This window comes from Cariama cristata, unplaced genomic scaffold, assembly GCF_000690535.1.
Source record: "Cariama cristata isolate BGI_N322 unplaced genomic scaffold, ASM69053v1 scaffold24377, whole genome shotgun sequence".
Lineage (NCBI taxonomy): Eukaryota > Metazoa > Chordata > Aves > Cariamiformes > Cariamidae > Cariama > Cariama cristata.
In genome coordinates, this window is record NW_009627473.1 from 13,115 (window position 1) to 32,370 (window position 19,256).

Below are 19,256 nucleotides of genomic sequence, written 5' to 3' on the forward strand. Positions count from 1 at the left end.
GGCTCCTGACATTCAGTATATAGTGCAGGAGGGGGAAGATTGGGACTAAAATCTTTGTAATAGCTGTAATCTTTCCCACATAATACAACCACAAGGAAATGTTTGGGAGAAGATCAATGGTCTTTTCTAACAGTTCTCTGGCAACCTGATTTTAGGATGTCAGCTCAGGGTAGTAATATGGAATTCTATTCTGGCATTATATCATACTGTCAGATGATACTTAAATGAAATTTCCATTATTTAGGGTCAAATAAGCAGTAGTCAGAACAGTTCAAAGGCTAGTCATTGGCCAGTCATGAAGGAAGCTTAGTAAGGTCTGCACACTACAGCTTAGAAATAACAATACTAATAGTGGTAGCTGGTGTGTACTTGATCCTCAAAGGGAAATAATGGTGAAGGCAAAAATGGCTTGGAGAAGAAATCTGGCTTCGAAGTGGAGAAAAGAAGTTTAAAAGTTCAATCTAAACCTCTCTTCCCATTCATTACTATGGTTCATGCTAGCTTATAATACATAACTTGCCAGGTGCAGACCTAATAACTGACAAATTGGACAATTGCCAAGCGGGAGGTCAGGAAATGTTTTCATTTACAAAGTGAGAGTTTGTTTCCATTCTTAGTGCGAATGGAGTCCATTAGATTCAGTCCCACCCTGTGTATTTCAGTCACACACCCAGGTAATCTCATTAATTTCAATGCCATTGTAGTTGTCTGTGAACGCTGACATTTGTCTTCATAGTTAGCTCCTCTTCTTTCCCCTTTTAATAACCGTTATTTTTTAAGTCCATTACATCATATTTTGAATACAACCCAGATATATGTGCCTTGAAGGTAAAAAGTGAACTGGTTTGCTTTCTTGCTGATTCATCCCTATCTTAGCTCAGTTTGGTTTATATTTTAGTTTTTCATGAGGAAATCTACAAATCAATACTCCGGTGGTTATCAGCAAAGACTAAAACGGTACATTAGAGGTTGTACATTTTCATGGTAGTCCGTTTCAACTGTTAACTGTGTACACTTGACTGAAATGTTAAAAGATATGTGTATATTTGCAGCTTGGGTGCACGGGGACCCCAGGAAAGTGATTTATCCAACTGACAGCTATGGGCAGTTCTGTGGTCAGAAAGATACCCCCAATGAGTGAGTACTACATCCATTCATATACCTTTATTACCCATGCGTTATGAATACGATATGAGGTTTCAAATCTCTCTCTCTGCTAGGGGTTCTTGTGGGAAGTTGAAGAGACAGCAACACTCTTACTGTGTTTACTCCAAATAAAATTCAGAAATAGATTAGTTGCTCAGTGCAAATCTAGACCCAAATTATTATTATAATGCAGTTGTTTTCATAATTTAGAGAATATTTTTGGTAAAGTATCAATGTAATTTAAAGATTGCGTCACTGATTGCATAGAAGGTGACTAGCCAGCACAGCTTCTAACTGCCAAAGTTTGGATAGTTAATAACGCATTGAGTAATTCTTCTGTCCACCTTGGGATAAAAGTAGTCCTAAAGGATTGTAGCCTGGTTCTTAGTTTTACTCAAGATGTACCAAATAACAGAAAAGACCATAAGGCAAAGCTCTTGGTTTTTTCGGGTGCTTATCCAGTGCCGGTAAAGAGGGAGTTGAGTGGTCTGGGAGACAGGCGGCTGTAACCATAACTTCCTTGGGGATATCAGCCAAATGCTGCTATTTACTTGTCTGTTTCCCATTTTTTTTACATTTTGAATTGTGAGTTAGGTTAATTAGCTGATATCTACATGAAGATAGCTGCTCAGGAAAGAAAGATGTTGCATCAATGTTTTCTCTGAAAATCTAAGTGGTTTATGAAACAGAATTTAAAAAATAGTTTGCTTTTTCCCTCATCTTCTCCCTTTTAAAAAGTAGGTGTTAGGCCCCCTTTATGCCCTTGTCACTGTCAAGAAGCTGGATGCTATGCAGGAACCAAAACAGAAGCTTCTGTGTGATAACAGCTCTTTGCTGCTACTTTCGTTTCCCGTTTAGTTTTCTGCGAGAAAACGGAGGAAGCCACTGTCCAAAGGGCAGTTCAGAAGGGAAGGAAGAGGAGACAGGGAGTGGAACAGCGGTAGAGCTAGGACTTTGTATCCTCTCAAGTTTTTTTACAGAAGAAACAGACTAGATAGTGTAAGAAGACCTGTTCCACCCTCCGGCTAAGATTCTTCACAGCAGTTGTTGGAGACTCCAACTTTCTGAAGAGGAAAAACTAGGAGAAAAAGTTGTGGTGTTGTGTGTGTTCCCCTCACTGCACCCTTTCTCGCCTCCTCACCTTATTTGTCCTTATTCCCTCTCTGGTCTGTAGGGAGCAGTGGGCAAATGGGTCTCAGACACACAACAGCCGTGCTCTGTGTGGCCTGTAGCCAGATACTTCTCTCTGGTTTTTATCATCCACTCCCATTCTCTCTTTCTCTTTGTTACTCAAGTCTTTAGTTATTTCTTTCAATGTGATTGCCAGTTTGTATTCACAAATGTCCCTCCATATATATGATTGCTGGAGAATAATACAGCTACTAAGACTGCATTTTGGCACTTATTTGCTACGTTGAGGAGTTTCTTATAAAAATACAAACTGAAAGATGCATAATACAACCTACTGGAAAAGCAAGAGTGTTTATGGCAGTAGAGCAGGAGGCCCCTCTGAACATGTCCCTGTAGTCCCCGTAAGTGGAGGTGTCGGATGTGCTTGTCAGGCCTTCATTGGTACCATTGTCAGATTTTTGAGATGCCCTGAAAGTAAGCAGTAAGAAAGGCTAACCTAGGACTATGGTTTTCCAAAGTCCCCAAGGGCTTAGTCTGAGTCTTTTTCCTTGGAAAGTGATCATGTTCTCTGTGTTTTGAATCTTGTGCTTGGAACAAGCATTCCCAGCAATCTCACTGAGTAGAAGAAAAGAGAAGCTAAAAACAACGCCAACACTCACAGCTCATGCAAAAACCTGTTTGAATTCCAATGAATTCCATGCAGTCAAATTAATTCTACCTTATGTTGTCATGCGAGTCTCTCTTAGGCCTCTTTGTGTCTCCCTGTAATCCACCCATTAATCTCCATGTAATCTCTAAGCTTGTTTTGCCTTCTACGGGCACAGTGTAATCATGGAATACGACACAATTTTGTTATGAGGAATACAGACCTAGTTCTCAGTGACTGTTTTCTTGTGTTATGTTTATATTTAAACTTTCTTTTCTGCTATCAATATCAGCAAGTGGGCTAAGACATAAGGAAAAAAAAATTAATTGATGGCTTTTAGCAGTTCACAGATTACAAATACTGTCAAGAAACTATTGAAGAATGATGACATTTCAATCCAAAATTTTATTACATTGATTTGAGGAAAAAACAACTAATGATAGTGAATTGTTTTTGCCAGGATGCATGTTTTGTTAAACAATGCATAGTAGAACATACTTCAATGAAAACAATTTAACCTTGTAAAATGTCGGGCAGTTGAGCTAATCACAGTTTTAAAGGAAGCTTGAATGTGCAGTGCTGCTATGTAATGGCTTTCAAGGCATAGCCGTATTCAGCAATTGGTGGGAGCCACGGACTGGTGGAAGATCAGGGGCTATGTCCTGGACTGGGGGATACAATGGAGAGATGTGGGAGCAGGACTTGTGCCAGGCCCGCAGATAGAAGAGAGGCAGCCGTGTCAGCCCAAGCACAGTTCATTGTTAGTACTGCCGTCCTGCTCCCAGGGCACAGCTCCCCCTCTGTGGCATCGCCACAGTGGGAGTCAGTGGTGGCTCAAACACTGCTTACTCTGTTCTCTGGCATGTCAGAGGCCACAGAGGGGAATACGCACCATTATTTCTTAGAGGGACACTGTACAGTCCTGGCATGGCTAGCTGACTTTGAAGTCTTGTGTAAAAAGGGCAGGACTACTGCCATACCATCTTCACTAGAGCTATCTGATAATTTTCTGACTTAGCAAAGATTAACAGCGTATTTTGCTGCCTTCACATCCCAGATGTTTAAATCCAGAGATCCGGGGGTAATCAGTTTTCAACAAATCCAAACTGAAGTGATGGCTACCTCAAGGTCCCAAGTTCCAGAAGCTGTCAAGTGTGTGGATTCTGGGGTGCAAACCCCTCAGACTGTCCCTTATTTATATCAAAGAAGGTTTATCGGCGCTATTAGCAGATGCTGTTATCTGGCCAGTTGCGTTCCGTTTCCAACCATAAAAAGCTTTTGATTGATTTTGGTGCCACCTTCTGATCAACAAAAAATAGACAGCTTTTACAGCGTAGCATTTGCTGATAGTAATTTTGCATGCAGTACATACACAGTATGTTCAGTGTGAGCAAAGGGACCACAGTATTTTTGCAGGGGTGTTTTACAGACCTCTCGTCTTAGAGGCAGGACTACAGAACCTGGAACAGTGCCTAGGGTGGTTTCAGCTTAAAACCTTGCCATGGAAAGAACTTCTCAAAATTAGGATTCTTGAGAATAAACACTTCTGATTTCAGAGATGTCTTGGCACAGAACATTCAGGGCCTGCTTGGGATTTGTTTTTTTGTCTTGTGTTTGCAATATGACTGTTCACAATAATAGAATTTAAAGATCAATGTATGCTATAAATTTTTGAATGGTAGGAAGTATAAGCACCGATATTTATAACATTAATTATCTTATATCCACTTCCCATAGGAACAAGACCATTTTGTTTTACTTTAACATCCTGAAATGTGCGAGCCCCGTAGTGTTAATAAACCTACAGTGCCCTACAACACAGGTGAGTGAAATACAGAGAGAAAATATTTTCCTGCCTCTTAGTCATGGTGCTTAAGAACTAGACATACGTTTGTTTGGATTTAAAAATTGCTGTTCATATCCTTTGAGATAATAATATGATTGTTTTATAGATGGCATATAGCACTTGGGCTCTGTAGCCTGTGATGGTCAGAAAAAATAGATGGAAATGCACAAGATTGTGTATTTTGGATAAGAGTGGGCCAAAAAAAGTCTGTTTAGTTGAATACAACAATTTGTTACATATGAATTCAGCACGGGCAGCTATCCGGTAGTAATCAGTGCATGCAGAAGATAATTTTATTGACATCTAGGGTTTTCCAGACTAGACATGTTCAAGAAAATGTGCATATCCCCAGTGACAGGAGTATCTAGGTGTGGTTAGAGCCTGTGGCACTTTCAAAAGTGAAGACCTGGAAAGCTGCTTCTTGCTTTATGCCACAATTTGTACTCCCTTAGCTGTGCTGCAACTTCTCGTGAAGCTGTGAAATAAACCCAGTCACTGAACTTGCATGGGTTAAAAGTAACATCCGGATCTTTTTTACATGAGATCACTTTACTGACCTGGTTTCTTGAACAATTGCAAAACCAGTTATGTTAGTTCATCTTGTGAGGCAACAACTTATGGCATGGAGTAGGTCAGAGGAATTAGATGCAGGACTGCTCCGATCCAACTTTGCTGCCAAAGTAATTGTACTGTGTAATTAAACTGCGGGTGACAGAGTATGGTCGCAGCCACCTTGACAACAGTCAGTGAAGTCCAGTAGTGATTTGGATGAGGGTTGTTATATGGTAACCTAGTTACTGATTACAAATGTTAATTGTCTATTTATTTGACTATCATTTTAAAATGTTTCCCATTCCAGCTTGCCCTTACTCCTGATCCCTATCCTTGATAGATGTTTCTGGCCTGTCAGTTAGTGTGACTATATGGACTATTTGACACAGCTGAAGAGATGGAAATCTCCAGCAAGGAAGAGCAAGAACCCTCTTAACACTGACCAGTTGCTGTCAGAATGGAAACTTTCTCTATCAGCAGCAGATTTGCTTCAGGAATCCCCATCTGTCCACATGCAGACACCGACACTGTTACCCTTCAGTCTGTAGACTCTGTTACTGGAACAACTCAGCCTGTTCAGAAATACTGAGGTCATTGTGTGGGATTTGACTGGTGCTGTGGTCAAGTTGGCAGTGGTCATGAATCAAGTAAGGTGAAATACTTGTTGAAGGAGAGTTTGGGGGAGCAGAGTAGTTATTTTGTTTATTTTCAGACGTACATCTCCAAAACTGAGAATGTTTTTAAATGTTGATTGCTACTGCAGATGGTTAATTCTCTGGTCTTTTGTGAAAATGCTGAAGAAACATTTGATAATTCCTCTTTTGAACTGCAGACGGGGTCTTTCGTTCCTGTCCCATTCATATCAAATAGCAGGAGGAAAAAAACCCAAGAACTGGCATGGGAGGAGCTTCAGTTCTTGAGTAAGACTGTGGATTTGCAAACTGTTATTACAGTTCACTGGATCCATAGACAGCACATTTCGTTGCCTGTTTCATAGATGGGAAACTGAGGTTATAGTAAAGTGTATGCATGTTAGTCATTTGTTGTCCCAGCAAGGACGAAACTCTTCTTTGTTCCTTGGCCTGTGGGGGTAGTTCATAGGACCCATAGTACTCATCTGGAAAGACCCTCTTGCAGCATCTGCCCTGTTCTAAGGATTAGTACAAGATCTTTTACCAAAATTCCTTTAGGTGAACCATATATGGTGGAATGTCCTTGAGGTGAAATACAGTTTGGTGCATGATGTCTCTGTGGTACTCAGATAGCAGAGCTTTGCAAAGGGTGTTTCGATGGCCCAGCTTTGGAAACAGAGAACAGCCTTGTAGAAGAGGCTGAAACTTGCTAAAAAGATGGACTTCAGACTGCCTCACAGTGTTTAGGAACAGTGAGGAGTCAGAGCGGCTGTACACTTGCATGATTCGAGTGACCAGCAGAGCCTTCAGAGTCTGTGTATTAGGACAGCTGCTTCTCCATTACGTAAATCTAAATCATGATTTCTGAGTGGGTGCATTCATCAACCCCCTGTCATCACTTGATTTCTCACATAAATCCAGTTTATAATGGCTGTACCTTGAGTGGTGTGAATTTCATTCCTGGCATGTACACCCCTCTTCCTTTGTAACTAGGGGAGATTCGTTATTAGTCAGTAGTAAAAAAAACACCGTTGAGTGATTTACACCTAACTTGACTTGAACAATATCTGTGGAGATGTATTTGACTGAAGAGGCTGTGTAGAAAGGTGGAACAATTTTAGCTGCCTGAGATTTTTTTTTTTTTAAATAATGTTCTCCTTATAAATGTAATAGAAAGAAATTACCTGTATCCTGTGAAAGTAGCTACTGCACCACCTTGCTCATATACACTGCTGCTGATGGAAGTAGAGGAGGACCTGACAGATTTTTTCCTGGTGTTCAAAGAAAAATTTTTTTCAACAGACTGAAAACTCTGCTTATCTACCAGAATGTGTAGAACCTAGGGAAAATACAGAGAGTGGCCTGATATGCCAGATTTGAGGAGAGACTTTGAAAGTGTATTCTATCAAAGAATTTTAGAAGTATTCATCTAGGGAATCAAAAGGAAAACATGTGTCCCTTTCGAAATACTGAAGGCAATTCCATAGAACAGTGTACTTTTATAGGTGGACTTTTTCTTGCTTTTTAATTGCACTGACTTTCCTTACCCTTCTCTACCCCCAGCGTATCTTTACTCATTTTTTTTTCTTTTTTTTCAGCTTTGTGTCTCAAAGTGCCCAGACAGGTTTGCAACCTACATTGATGTTCAGGCTTCCTACAGATATAAACCAGATCAGTGGAATTACTTCAGGCAGTTCTGCAAACCTGGTTTTAACAATCCTCGCAAGGTCTGTATGTATCAGTAGGTGATGGAATAAATTTTTTCTTCAAGCAGTATGTAATGTGCATGATTTTACTGAGCTACATCAAAGCTTTGAATTATTCTGATTTCACTGTATAAGGAGTTGTTCCATATATATGGTTTGACAGTGATTTAATCAGGGGTGAAGGTCTTGTATGCACACCACATCCCCCACTTTTTAAATTATTACTGTTTGCTTAAAAGAATATCTGCAGCTACCCATGTAGTTGCAGGACTGTGGGAAGCAGTATTCTTTAGTACTTACTCTTCTCTACTGCTCTGGAGCACCTATCTCAGACCAGTTCTTAAGGCTACTGAGTCATCTATAACTACTTAGTAATTTAGCTAGGAAAGTTAATCTGTAGTAATTTAGCTAGGAAAGTTAATCTATCCTTCATGTAACTGATTTTGCACTCAAATGTGCTGCGTTATTTCTCCCATCTTTAAAACGTCTTGCAATTCAGCTATCTTAATTGTGTTAAATTCTTACTCGTCTTTAAGAGAAAAGGCGAAGGAGGGGGGCAAGGAACAATTGGCAGTCACTTCTGGCTTAGATGCTGATCCACAGTGAACAGGTCTTTTCTTTTTTGTCACTAGAAAATGAAAGAAGAGTAGTCTTTTCCCAAATCACAATGACAGTTTGGATTCTTACTTACATCATGAATGTGTCTTGCAGCTCTACCAGTCAAGTTTGGGGAGGAGGCTACAAAAGCCCAGTTTGGGGCATTTTCTCAGACTGAGTGAGAAATGAAAAACACGTATTTATTCTGATATATATTCAGCATTGCTATTTTTCCCCTTTTTAGTCTGTTGCTCAAGTCCTACGTGATGAAGATTGTCCTTCGATGATCATTCCAAGCAGGCCTTGTGAGTGGTTCTACTTCTTACACACATCTTAGCAGTTAATAAGCGTTCACATTAAAGCACAGCTCCAGTCTGAAAAGCGTTTTGTGGCAAAGTCACTAGGAGCTGTCTGTTATCTGACAGTGACGTCTGTTCAATTTTAAACAGTTTGAAAGTATAAAGATTTATTATTATTTTTTTCTAACTGCCGACTATGAACATTCAGTGTGTGATCAGGTCAAGCTGAGCTCTTTCTTGCTCTTTAATCATCACTGATAACCAAAGCTTTACAGCTCAAATTGTGCCCTCCGAAACATGTGAGCAAGCAACCCCACTGGCATCAAGAAAATGCCACAAATATAGGAAGGATCTTATGGCCAGCTGTTGAAGTTCAGATGGCACTTGAGCCCAGTTACAATGCAGCTCGCTTTTCAGTTGCAGTGCTGGCTATGCAGGGCATACAAAGGAATCAAGGGGCCAAAAAATGTTTTTGTCACTATGGTGAGCAGGTATTTCTGAGTAGATAACCACAGGTCTCAGAGCTCATCTCAGCTGCAGAACTGTAATACCGAGAGTATCTGTCACTGACCTAGAAGCTCACGCAAATAAGAAATTGCTGTTTATTTTCCCATTCTTTAAAATGCATTGTGTAAACCAGGGACAGGTTATCAAAAAGAGAAAATATGGATTAAATTAAAAAAATGTTAAGAGTGTGTATGAAAAGTGATGTACTGACCCAAAAGACAGAAAATTATTTGCGAAGAAGCTATTATCTTCTTTTAGGCTACAACAAGGGGCAAAGATTACAGAGGGAGGAAAAGAGACATGTTACTTAATTATTTCCTCAGACTAATTGGCAGGGTAGATACTCTAGACCGAATATTGAACCCTGGTATCGGTGTTTATTGGAACCTGATAAGAAAGCACAGAATTGTTATGTAAAGTACAGCTGTGTAGGAGGACTGACCTGCTCTTCCCTTTGGAATGAAAACCAGGACTTCTTGCAGCAAAGAGCAGGGCAACATAAATCAGTATGTAAACATCTCTCCTTTCCTCTCTCTTTTATAATCTCCTCCTCCCTGTGTCTAACCAATAGTTTCTGTCTTTTTTCCATTGCTTCCTCTCCAAGAATATCTAGTGATAGTGGCTGGTACTGGAGCTCATCTGGCATATGAGGAACAGACACTTGCTGTTATGTATTGTTTTGGGTGCTAATACCATTCGTGACCAGTCATGTTGAGTCTGTCCCTGGGGGCTGGTTTGATTGTTACCATGAAATGACATATTTGAGAAGCTGCAGTTTTTGTAAGCTGCCCAGATACTGACAGAGAGTAAGTTCTGCATTTATTACAAATTCTTAAACTGCTACAGATACTACTGTTGTTATTCAGTAGCACCTAGAATCTCCAGTTGAAAGCTATGATCCCACCATGCCTGAGCCTGGACAAAAAGCCGCAGAGCATAGAAATCATAATCTTGAATGAATATAATTGCTCTTCCAAGATTTGTCAAAGTCAATATATCGTTAGATAATCAGTTGAAAAACAAGTGAATGTGAATCTGAAATTATTTAAATATGTTACAAAAGACAAGCGATAGAAGTGGAGCTTGACATGAAATGTGATATGCATGCTTTGTTTGATATTTTGAATAGTTCTTAAGAGATGCTTCCCAGACTTTTCCACGAAGAATGGTGTGCTAACCGTGGCAAATCAGACTACGTTCAAAGATGGAAGAGGGAAAACAAGAAATGTAACTGATCTCAGGGAAGCTGCAAAGTAGGTTTTACCCTTCTTAAGTGCTCATTTGTTGGATTCTGAGCTGGTGAAATAATTTAGGAATTGAAAAAATAATCAGAATCTGTTGTAGCAAGTGGCTGAGGGTACCCAGTACCCTGCTAGTAAATGGTCTCTCTCTGTGCCTGAGCACTTGAAAAGTTCAGTAAGGAAAACTAGCACTGTGGTATACAGAAATGAGCAAGGAGCCAAAAGTTTTAGTCTGGTTGTCTCAGAGTGACTGTCAGTTTTTAAATCATTCTTGTTGTTTTTCCTAACAAAAATTAGTATTAAAGAAATCTAAAGGAGGTTCAAAATGAAATCCTTGTGTTGCAGGACTCAGGCCAGCCAGTAATGGCCTCATCTATTCCTTCCTATGATGGCCTTTCCACTAACATGGGCTATTCTAGTACTTTGGGCATCTCACCTTGTCAGAGTGCTCCTGTTTTTAGTACATGTCTAAAGGTCAAAAAGCAATGTACTGGGCTCTGATGCATGAAAACACCTCCCTTGCAGATGGACAGCAAGCATCTCCAGTCCTGGGCACCAACCAGGATGAGATAAGACTGCTGGCATAGCCTCACTTTTCCAGCTGCTGTCAGTCCTCAGCCTGTCTGAAGCACAGGGCTACCCTTTCTTACCTCTCGATCCAAGGCTACCACATTCTAGCACCTTACCAACACTGATAATGCCTGCACCTTATTAAGTTCCTTTCTTCTGGCATCTACAACTGCATTGTCTGTTCTTTGATAAGATGATCCTTCACTTCTTAGGAAAACATTACTATGGGCAAACACTTTGCAGGGTAGGAAGACAGTTCCATAAAGTCAACCTTTTACTTCACTGAGCTGTTTTCTCCTTCTCTGCTATTAGCAGTTCTGAAGTCACAACTGTTTGGCTCTTGGTACATTGCAGATCTTAATAGTATTCACTTTTCATGTGACAAAACAAGCAATTATATCTGGCGATAGTTAGTATTCATAAAGGTTTTTTTAATAAAACTTTTCCAGGAGCTGTACAGTCATTTTTACACAGGTTTTTTTCTTTGGCATAACGGTGATTTGAAGTTGGCTTGGTTACAGAACTGGAGCTGGAGGATAGTAATATACTGTTATCACTAGCAAAGATATTTCAAATTCTTTCACTGAGCCTATTTGTTGTTTAAATAAATTCTGCTTTTCTACCTAAAGCAACCTTTTCTTTGGTTTGTCTTTTCTCAGCGGCATCAATAATGTCCTGGATGCAAGATCAGTTGGAATGAAAATTTTTGAAGACTATGCCATTTCTTGGTATTGGATTTTAATGTAAGATTTTCATGGGTATTTTTAATTTTTCCAAACTCACTTTGGAGCATACAGGGAATTAAAAGACAGATCATGTATGTGTTTGTTACCAATCCTACTTTTAAACTCAAGGAGCAACTGTAATTTCCTTTCATCACACGATAATAATGTTGTTATGGTTCTATACACGTGATAAAGATAGCACAACATACATACATAGAATATCAGTTGATCTGGAGTAGCTTTTTAATACGCTACCAGGCAGAAAAACAGGAGGTGCTGTCTTCTGTTGCAGGACCCATCTGCGTGGTAATTCCAAAACTGAAAAAGACTTAATTAGGAGACTTTCAAACCAACTGCAGTTGCTAAGTGTCATTAGTATATGTATAAAGCTGTCCGGTGGAGAAAGACCTGGGGATGCTGGTTGACAGCCGTCTGAACATGAGCCAGCAGTGTGCCCAGGTGGCCAAGAAGGCCAACAGCATCCTGGCCTATATCAGCAATAGTGTGGCCAGCAGGACCAGGGCAGTGATCCTCCCCCTGTACTTGGCACTGGCGACCACCTTGAGTACTGTGTCCGGTTCTGGGTCCCTCACAACAAGAAAGACCTTGAGGTGCTGGAGCAAGTCCAGAGAAGGGCAACAAAGGTGGTGAAGGGTCTGGAGCACAAGTCTGATGGGGAGTGGCTGAGGGACCTGGGTGTGTTTGGTCTGGAGAAGAGGAGGCTGAGGAGAGACCCGATCGCTCTCTACAACTACCTGAAAGGAGGTTGTAGCGAGGTGAGGGTCAGTCTCTTCTCCCAAGTAACAAGTAATAGGACGAGAGGAAATGGCCTTAAGTTTTGCCAGGGGAGGTTTAGATTGGATATTAGGAAGAATTTCTTCACTGAAAGGGTTGTCGAGCATTGGAACAGGCTGCCCAGGGAAGTGGCAGAGTCACCACCCCTGGAGGTATTTAAAAGACATGTAGGTGCGGCACTTAGGGGCACGGTTTAGTGGTGGGATTGGCAGTGCTAGTTTAACAGTTGGACTTGATAATCTTAAACATCTTTTCCAAGCTGAACGATTCCATGATTCTATAAAATGCGTAATTTCTAAATTCATACTAGCAATATATAGCTAAATCCACTGTAATCCATAAATCCAATATAAATCCATAAACCCAGTGCAGCACGCAAAGCAACATCAAGAGCAAAAGGTATTGAACAGTATTAACTTTATCTTGCAATTAATACTCACTAATCACCAATTAGTAAAAATGCAGCACTGAAACAAAGTAGCTGTTTTGCTGAAGCAAATATGTAAGTATATGTGCATTCTTAGCCTATTAACATTTTTTTTGATGGACCAGGGTGTTAATCAATTGAAGCAGGAGCAGAAGTCTTTGCCAGGTCAGAGCCCATAACATGCACATATTAAGCATACATTATTCAAGTCTGAATGCAAATCCACAACAATAAATACATAAACTGTAGATAATAAACTTAATATGGAGAACTAGTCAGTTCACAAACATAAGTTGTCAGCTTTTAAAAGTATTCAGTCACTGGTGGGAAGACAGCTTTCTCATAGTCTGAAACTGCTCACAATAGCCCGTGGCAAGAAACTCACTGGTACTCGGCAAGCTCGGTTCTCTAGATCTCTAATTGAAATCAGGCTTATGGTGCAGATTCTTTCAAAGGAGATATCACTGAACAGATAGGCTGGCGAGAGAATTGACCATTTTTTGAACAGAAATTCTAAATACTGCAGCCAGTTTCCACATTTCAAATAGGATTTTTTTTAAGGAATTGTCGCTAATTTTAAAGTAATTGGATAGAATTTTCTTCACGCTTTTCACTAAATGATAGCGTATGTCAAACAATTTCTGGACAAACATATTTAAGTGCCAGAGTTTGGGTGATGACAATGAGAGCCTGATAGTGAAAAGAAGCTGAATTAAAAATTAAATATGGAATTGCTCTAGTCTTTTTAGCATACCCCAGAAGAACTGCTGCTTTCAAGCCTCAGTATAAGGGAACCAGTCTATTGAGGACAGTTACCATGTACTCAGTTTTGGTGTTACTAGGACTCATGTATTTCTAAAGATAACTTTAGATAAAGGTAACTTACTGCTTTCAAGAATACAGTCATAAGCTCCAAAACTACAACTTTTTTTGAGGAATACATTCTGAATTTCAAACAAGCCATTTGGAAAGGTAAAATACATCATGCTAGGAAGGGTTTAAAGGGCTAGGACTTAAGACCAGATTACAAAGGTTTAACTAAATAAGCTGATGTTATTTTTCTTGTCCCTCTGTCCACCTGGTTTAGTTTGCCCAAAACATCTCGTTTTGATTGTTTATGATCAGGCTAACCCATTTTTTATCTTTGGTAACTGGCTAAATAAGCTGCGAACATTCAGGAGAGAAGTCACTGAACATAGGCAAGAAAAGGTTTTAAACTTTTGAGTCTGTACTAAGACAAAATTCTGATGTAACACCTACTAAAAATTCTGAGAAAGGAAATGTTCTGTGGAGTGTCTCAGCTGCATGTTTGCTGGATATCATTATTATTCACATTGCGTTATTCACATTGCTTTAGAAGGCCTCGCTGAGTAAAAGGGACTTTTGCAGTCTTTTTTCTTCCTTTCTGACTTGCTTTCTGGGAGTGAAATGAAAACAAGTATTTCCCTACCACAGACTTGATAAAGAGAAGACACTCTGTAGATGTCTTTCCGAGGGGCTCCATTGATAGCTCCTAAGAGTTTCTTTTTATGCATCACAATGCCCTGGTCACTTCTGCTTGTGATGGGTAGAAAGAGTCACTGGTTTTCCTCCTAAATTGAATTCTTTTTTCCTAGGAAAGCTCCTAGAATGTTACTTTACTAACATTGTTTCTTTGCAAGTAGGGATTTTGGAGGACGTAAAACAACAACTTCCCCACGCATAGGTAGTCCTCCAATTTAACTTTCTATACAGTAGACTAGACCATGGCCTGAAAACGGCAGTGGGTTGTCCAGGTGGTGTAAATGACCAAAAAGGCATTCTACTAGTCCCATTTAGCCAGTCTGAGAGCCTAGTGTATACAAACATTTCTGGCTCTGCCCTGTGAGGTCATCATATGTAAGCTATTTGTTTCTAATAGCAGATAATTGCCATGAGGATGTACTTTCATAAGGAAGATTTTGAAATACATTTTTACAAATCATTCTCTTATGTGAGATGAAGTGACCCTCATTTGGAGTAACAGGCATGCAAGAAGGTGAAGATTCTCACACTAGTTTTCCCTGTGTTTCTGTTTCTTGTCTTTCTAGTGGGCTGTTCATTGCAATGATTGTGAGTCTGCTCTTCCTTGTGTTATTGAGGTTCACAGCTGGGGTTCTCTTCTGGATTTTCATCTTTGGTGTGATTGGAATTATAGGTTATGGTAGGTGTAATCTTCTAGCCTCTGAGGCTGTTTTTCCTTATTGTTTAAGTTTGGGCAAGGAAAATCAGTAATTACATCAATTAAATGGTACAATTGGGAGAATTAATGCCTTTTTAGACACAGTTGAGTGAGAAGGGCTCAAATGGCAGCGAAATTTAGCAAGAATCTAGGTGTGCTGATACTTAGCACCAGATGCAGTAACCTGAATTATCTACCCACAGTATGCTTAGTCTGTATTCTCTTGTACTGATATTTCTATTCTATATATGTGATGTTGTAATTGACTAGTATCACAGTAATGCATTTTTGTTTTTTGCTTACCTGACAGGCTGAGGACAAAACACTTGGCTTGTAAAAGATTTTTTTTAAAAAAACATGTCTTTGCAGTCTTCAGAAACACTCACTTTATATTGATTATTTTTTAAAAGGCATCTGGCATTGTTACTGGGAGTATGATCATCTTAAAGGAATACCTGGATCTGACCTCACTGTTTACGATATTGGATTCCAGACAGACTTCAGAGTGTACCTGCAATTGAGGCAAACATGGTTAGCATTTAGTAAGTGCCCTTTAAACTTGGTATCTGTTAATGGATATCCAGGAGAATCAATCACTGTTTTGCTACAGTTTTTGCCTTGTTAAATCTCCTCCTCTACATATGTCACTAAGAAAAGTAAGCAGAATTCCCTTTCTTTGTATTGTGCAAAAATCTACTTTTTTACAAGGAGACTAGTGTATTTGTAAGAGGAGATAATCAGTCGTACTAGCGATGAGAGTGAAAAATGCTTGTGTTATTAGCATTCCACTTCCTGTGTGTTCAGTCTTCATAATGGGGAAGTAGAAGGCAATAGCTAAGTTAGTTCTGATGAAGTTGCATAAGGAGAGGCATTTTTCTTTCCCAGTCTGTTTATTCTCCATCTTTGAGTGTCCCAGAAATGAAATCAATAACTCTACACATCTTTGTAGAAGTGTTTATGTTCAGATCACTGAATTTTCTTGGAGGCTGATCTAAGACTGTGGAATGAACCGTTGCAAATTTCATCATCTTTATTTTCAAAAGTGCTTCATTGCTTTCTCTTAGAAGGGCAGTGTGTTTAAAACAAAATCCTACTGGAACAAGACAGCCTGCAGCATAGACATCCCTCCCCAGGGAAGGAGGGTCAGAAGAGAGCACAAAAACCTGTCAAATACTACTTGTACTGCTGTTACTGCTCTATTAGAAGGCACACAGACACTAACTGATGATGAACGGGACATAACCTAAAACACTGCCTCTCCCTATTGGTAGATAAATTAATAGAGCAGTAGTGTACTGCTTAAATCTCTTTTCTCTGCTTTATGTCTTCATTTAACTCCCTGTTGGATCATTGAGCTCATGAGGCATCTTCTACATATTGTTGAGGCACAGTTTTTTAGTATGCTATCCCTAGAGAATATTGAGACTTTATTATGTTTTTCCTTGTAACTCTCCAAGCTATTCCCCTGCCTGATTCTTAGCAGCCAATGTATAGTTTATCTAGAGGTCAGTGTCACTTTCAGATGAGTAAATTGAGGTACTCAGGAATTAAACTACTTTTCCAAAGTCACCCAGCAAAGCGGTTAAATATCCTTGAAGAAGACATAGGTCCTCTTAGTCCTCATCTAGAACTCATCATGTAATGACATTGCTTTCCTTTTTCACAATGTTTGGGACAAGCTGCATTAATTTATCAGAGCTGAACTGGAACGAGACCAACTTTAAAGAAACTTGATTATGTATTCCTTTGTGGGGAACCATATCAAAAATAGGTGCTGAAACACATGTATCAAAAACTTTGTTCTGAACAAAGTCTGTGGCTCTGAGCAGCGCTGCAGTCACTTGCCACCTGCAGTTCTGATGGCTAGGGTACTGATAATATTTGGGATCGCAATTTAACATCATCTGTGACTATCTGGGTCTGGATTCCGAGACTATGTCTAAGCTGTGGGACTTGAAGCCAATCCCCATGTCCCTTTGCAAACCTCCAGACAAGCCAAGGCTTAGGGATGCTATCTGTTCTGTCTTCCTCTCCCTCCACAAAACTTCTTGGCTTCAGCTGGAGGAGACAGGTCGTGCTGTGTGCAACCATCTGCAACTGCTGGGCTGGTTTAAATGTTGCTTAGCCGTCTGAAGCACCCAGAATTAATGGATATGTCTCAGAGTCAGAGGAGATGTGCTTCAGGCATTAAAGACTGTGCCTTCTATAGATGAAGTCCAGAGAATCTTTTTACTTTCTACTGCAGAAGTAGGTTTTGAACTGACACAAATAGAAATCAGACAGAAGCAGACTCTTTAAACCAGATCTGCGTTGTGATTCAAACACTGCTCATAACTGAGAGAGGAAATGTTCTGGGACATGGTGCTCTCAGCTCTCTGACCTCAGAGAAAGTTTGTGTGATTCTGGCAGCACAACTGGAAGGTGAGAATAATTTGTCCAAAACTGTCCTATCTTAGCCTTTTTTTTCTTATTCATGCCAGGTTAATATTCAAACAAACCTATTGATTTAAGTACAACTAAATGTTACAATAATATAGGTCCAAAAAATGCACTTTTCATGAAAAGGTTGACTCTTCATGTCCTTTTTATTTATTTTATTGTATCTAAATACTACAGATTAGCAGCATTAAACATGCAAAATGCTTGTTTATGAAAAGTAGAATTTGTTAAGGGTGAACTATATCTAAGGCCAAATACTGCAGTCACATTAAAGTAAATTATTATCTTTGAGAATGGTAAGTTCCATTTTTCTTCTAAAATTATAAATGCTTATGTCAGGGTCCTACACATTCTGACTAACTCTCTGCATGTAGAATTACCCTACAGCGGAACTTACAAAACTATGAAAGGGGATTGAAGATTGGCAGCTGCAGTGAGAGAGACCTGCTCTAGCAAAGAATTTTATGGAGTTCATGAACAATAGTGTAAAATACAAGGGAAAAAAAGCAATTTACAGAGGCAGCATATTAGTTCAATTCTTGACTAACTTTGTTTGTTTGTTTGTTTACAGTGATAATACTTTGTGTTGTTGAGGTCATAATCATACTAATGCTGATCTTCCTGAGGAATCGGATCCGGATTGCTATTGCACTATTGAAGGAAGGTAGTAGGTATGTTTGTCTGATTTTAATATATGCTGAATTTTATTAAATGATCTCTAGAGTATCGTCTTCTTGACCTCATCTTGCACTACCAAGGGCAGAAAGTTGGGAGTTAAAGAACCACACTGGACTTGTTGAGCTGAACAGGTAGTATAAGGAATGCCAGTTCTCTGTTAATGAGGTTGTGCTTATAAGAGCTTTCTCTTTTGCAGTAAGACATTTCTTAATCTCTCAGCTCCCTGCCTTAAGAATACATGTACTGTTAGTGGTACCACATATCCTCAGCGCAAGAAGGAGTATCAGCAGAAATCCTAAGTGTGGTACAATGTTAATAGGAGCCTGGGACCTATAGTTGCCAACTTTGCTCTGTCGTTGGATTGTCTCTGGAGTGACATACTAGTGGTAGAGAATTGGTATTCTTTTGGCTGTGGCTTTTCTTTAGGAAAGACTGGATTCTTCTGACTCCAATCAAACTTTTGTGTGGACATGCATAAATCTGCAGAGAGAAAAGGAGACTTCCATGACCAGACATTGTAATATGATGCAGTCCAAGATACTTCTTTTCAGCTCTAAGAAGAAAGCAGAATAGGGTATGAGAGTTGAAGACCTAGGAGGCCTCTTCATTTTGTGTTTCCTGAAACCTGCATAGACTTTGTTCACAGTGGTTGGCACAGTAGTGCTAACACGTAGTTCTTTTTTTTTCAAATGGGAATATAACAAAGGAGGAATGGGCTTTAAAACATCAGGCCCTTGGGATTCATTGCAAATAAGCTAAGGTTTCATAGGCCTCGGAAGTAGAGCTCTATTGTTAGAGCACATAGAGTTAGGTTCTGAGTTTATCTGTGTGCACTTGCTTGTAGTTTTCTGCCATGTCCATTGACGTTGTGGTCCTCAGGAATACGGATTTGGGATTTTTGTAATGGGAGTAAGAAATACTGAAGTTCTGCAGCCAGCCGGGTGCCTATTTCCTGTCTTATGCTACTGTGCAATTAAAGCATAGCAATTAATTTTGGCAGCACTAAATTATACTCTTTAATTCCTGTTCATTAAAACCAGGAACACTTTTAACACTCTGCAACACTTTTGTTCACAACCTTGACAGGTAGGATTTCAGAAAGTTCATAAACTTCCTGCT

General features: G+C 39.6%; 1 protein-coding gene across 1 annotated transcript in view; it reads left to right on the forward strand.

Annotated features, from left to right (window-relative positions):
• SLC44A5 (solute carrier family 44, member 5) overlaps positions 1-19,256 on the forward strand; it is a gene marked incomplete at its 5' end in the record, with an annotated part of 39,288 nt that overhangs the window by 6,351 nt on the left and 13,681 nt on the right. The window contains 9 exons of the mRNA XM_009704464.1: positions 1,053-1,137; positions 4,661-4,745; positions 7,552-7,680; positions 8,501-8,561; positions 10,192-10,315; positions 11,533-11,616; positions 14,890-15,002; positions 15,431-15,562; positions 18,031-18,130. Coding sequence (XP_009702766.1) covers positions 1,053-1,137; positions 4,661-4,745; positions 7,552-7,680; positions 8,501-8,561; positions 10,192-10,315; positions 11,533-11,616; positions 14,890-15,002; positions 15,431-15,562; positions 18,031-18,130 — 913 coding nt within the window. The remainder of the gene's footprint in view (positions 1-1,052; positions 1,138-4,660; positions 4,746-7,551; positions 7,681-8,500; positions 8,562-10,191; positions 10,316-11,532; positions 11,617-14,889; positions 15,003-15,430; positions 15,563-18,030; positions 18,131-19,256) is intronic.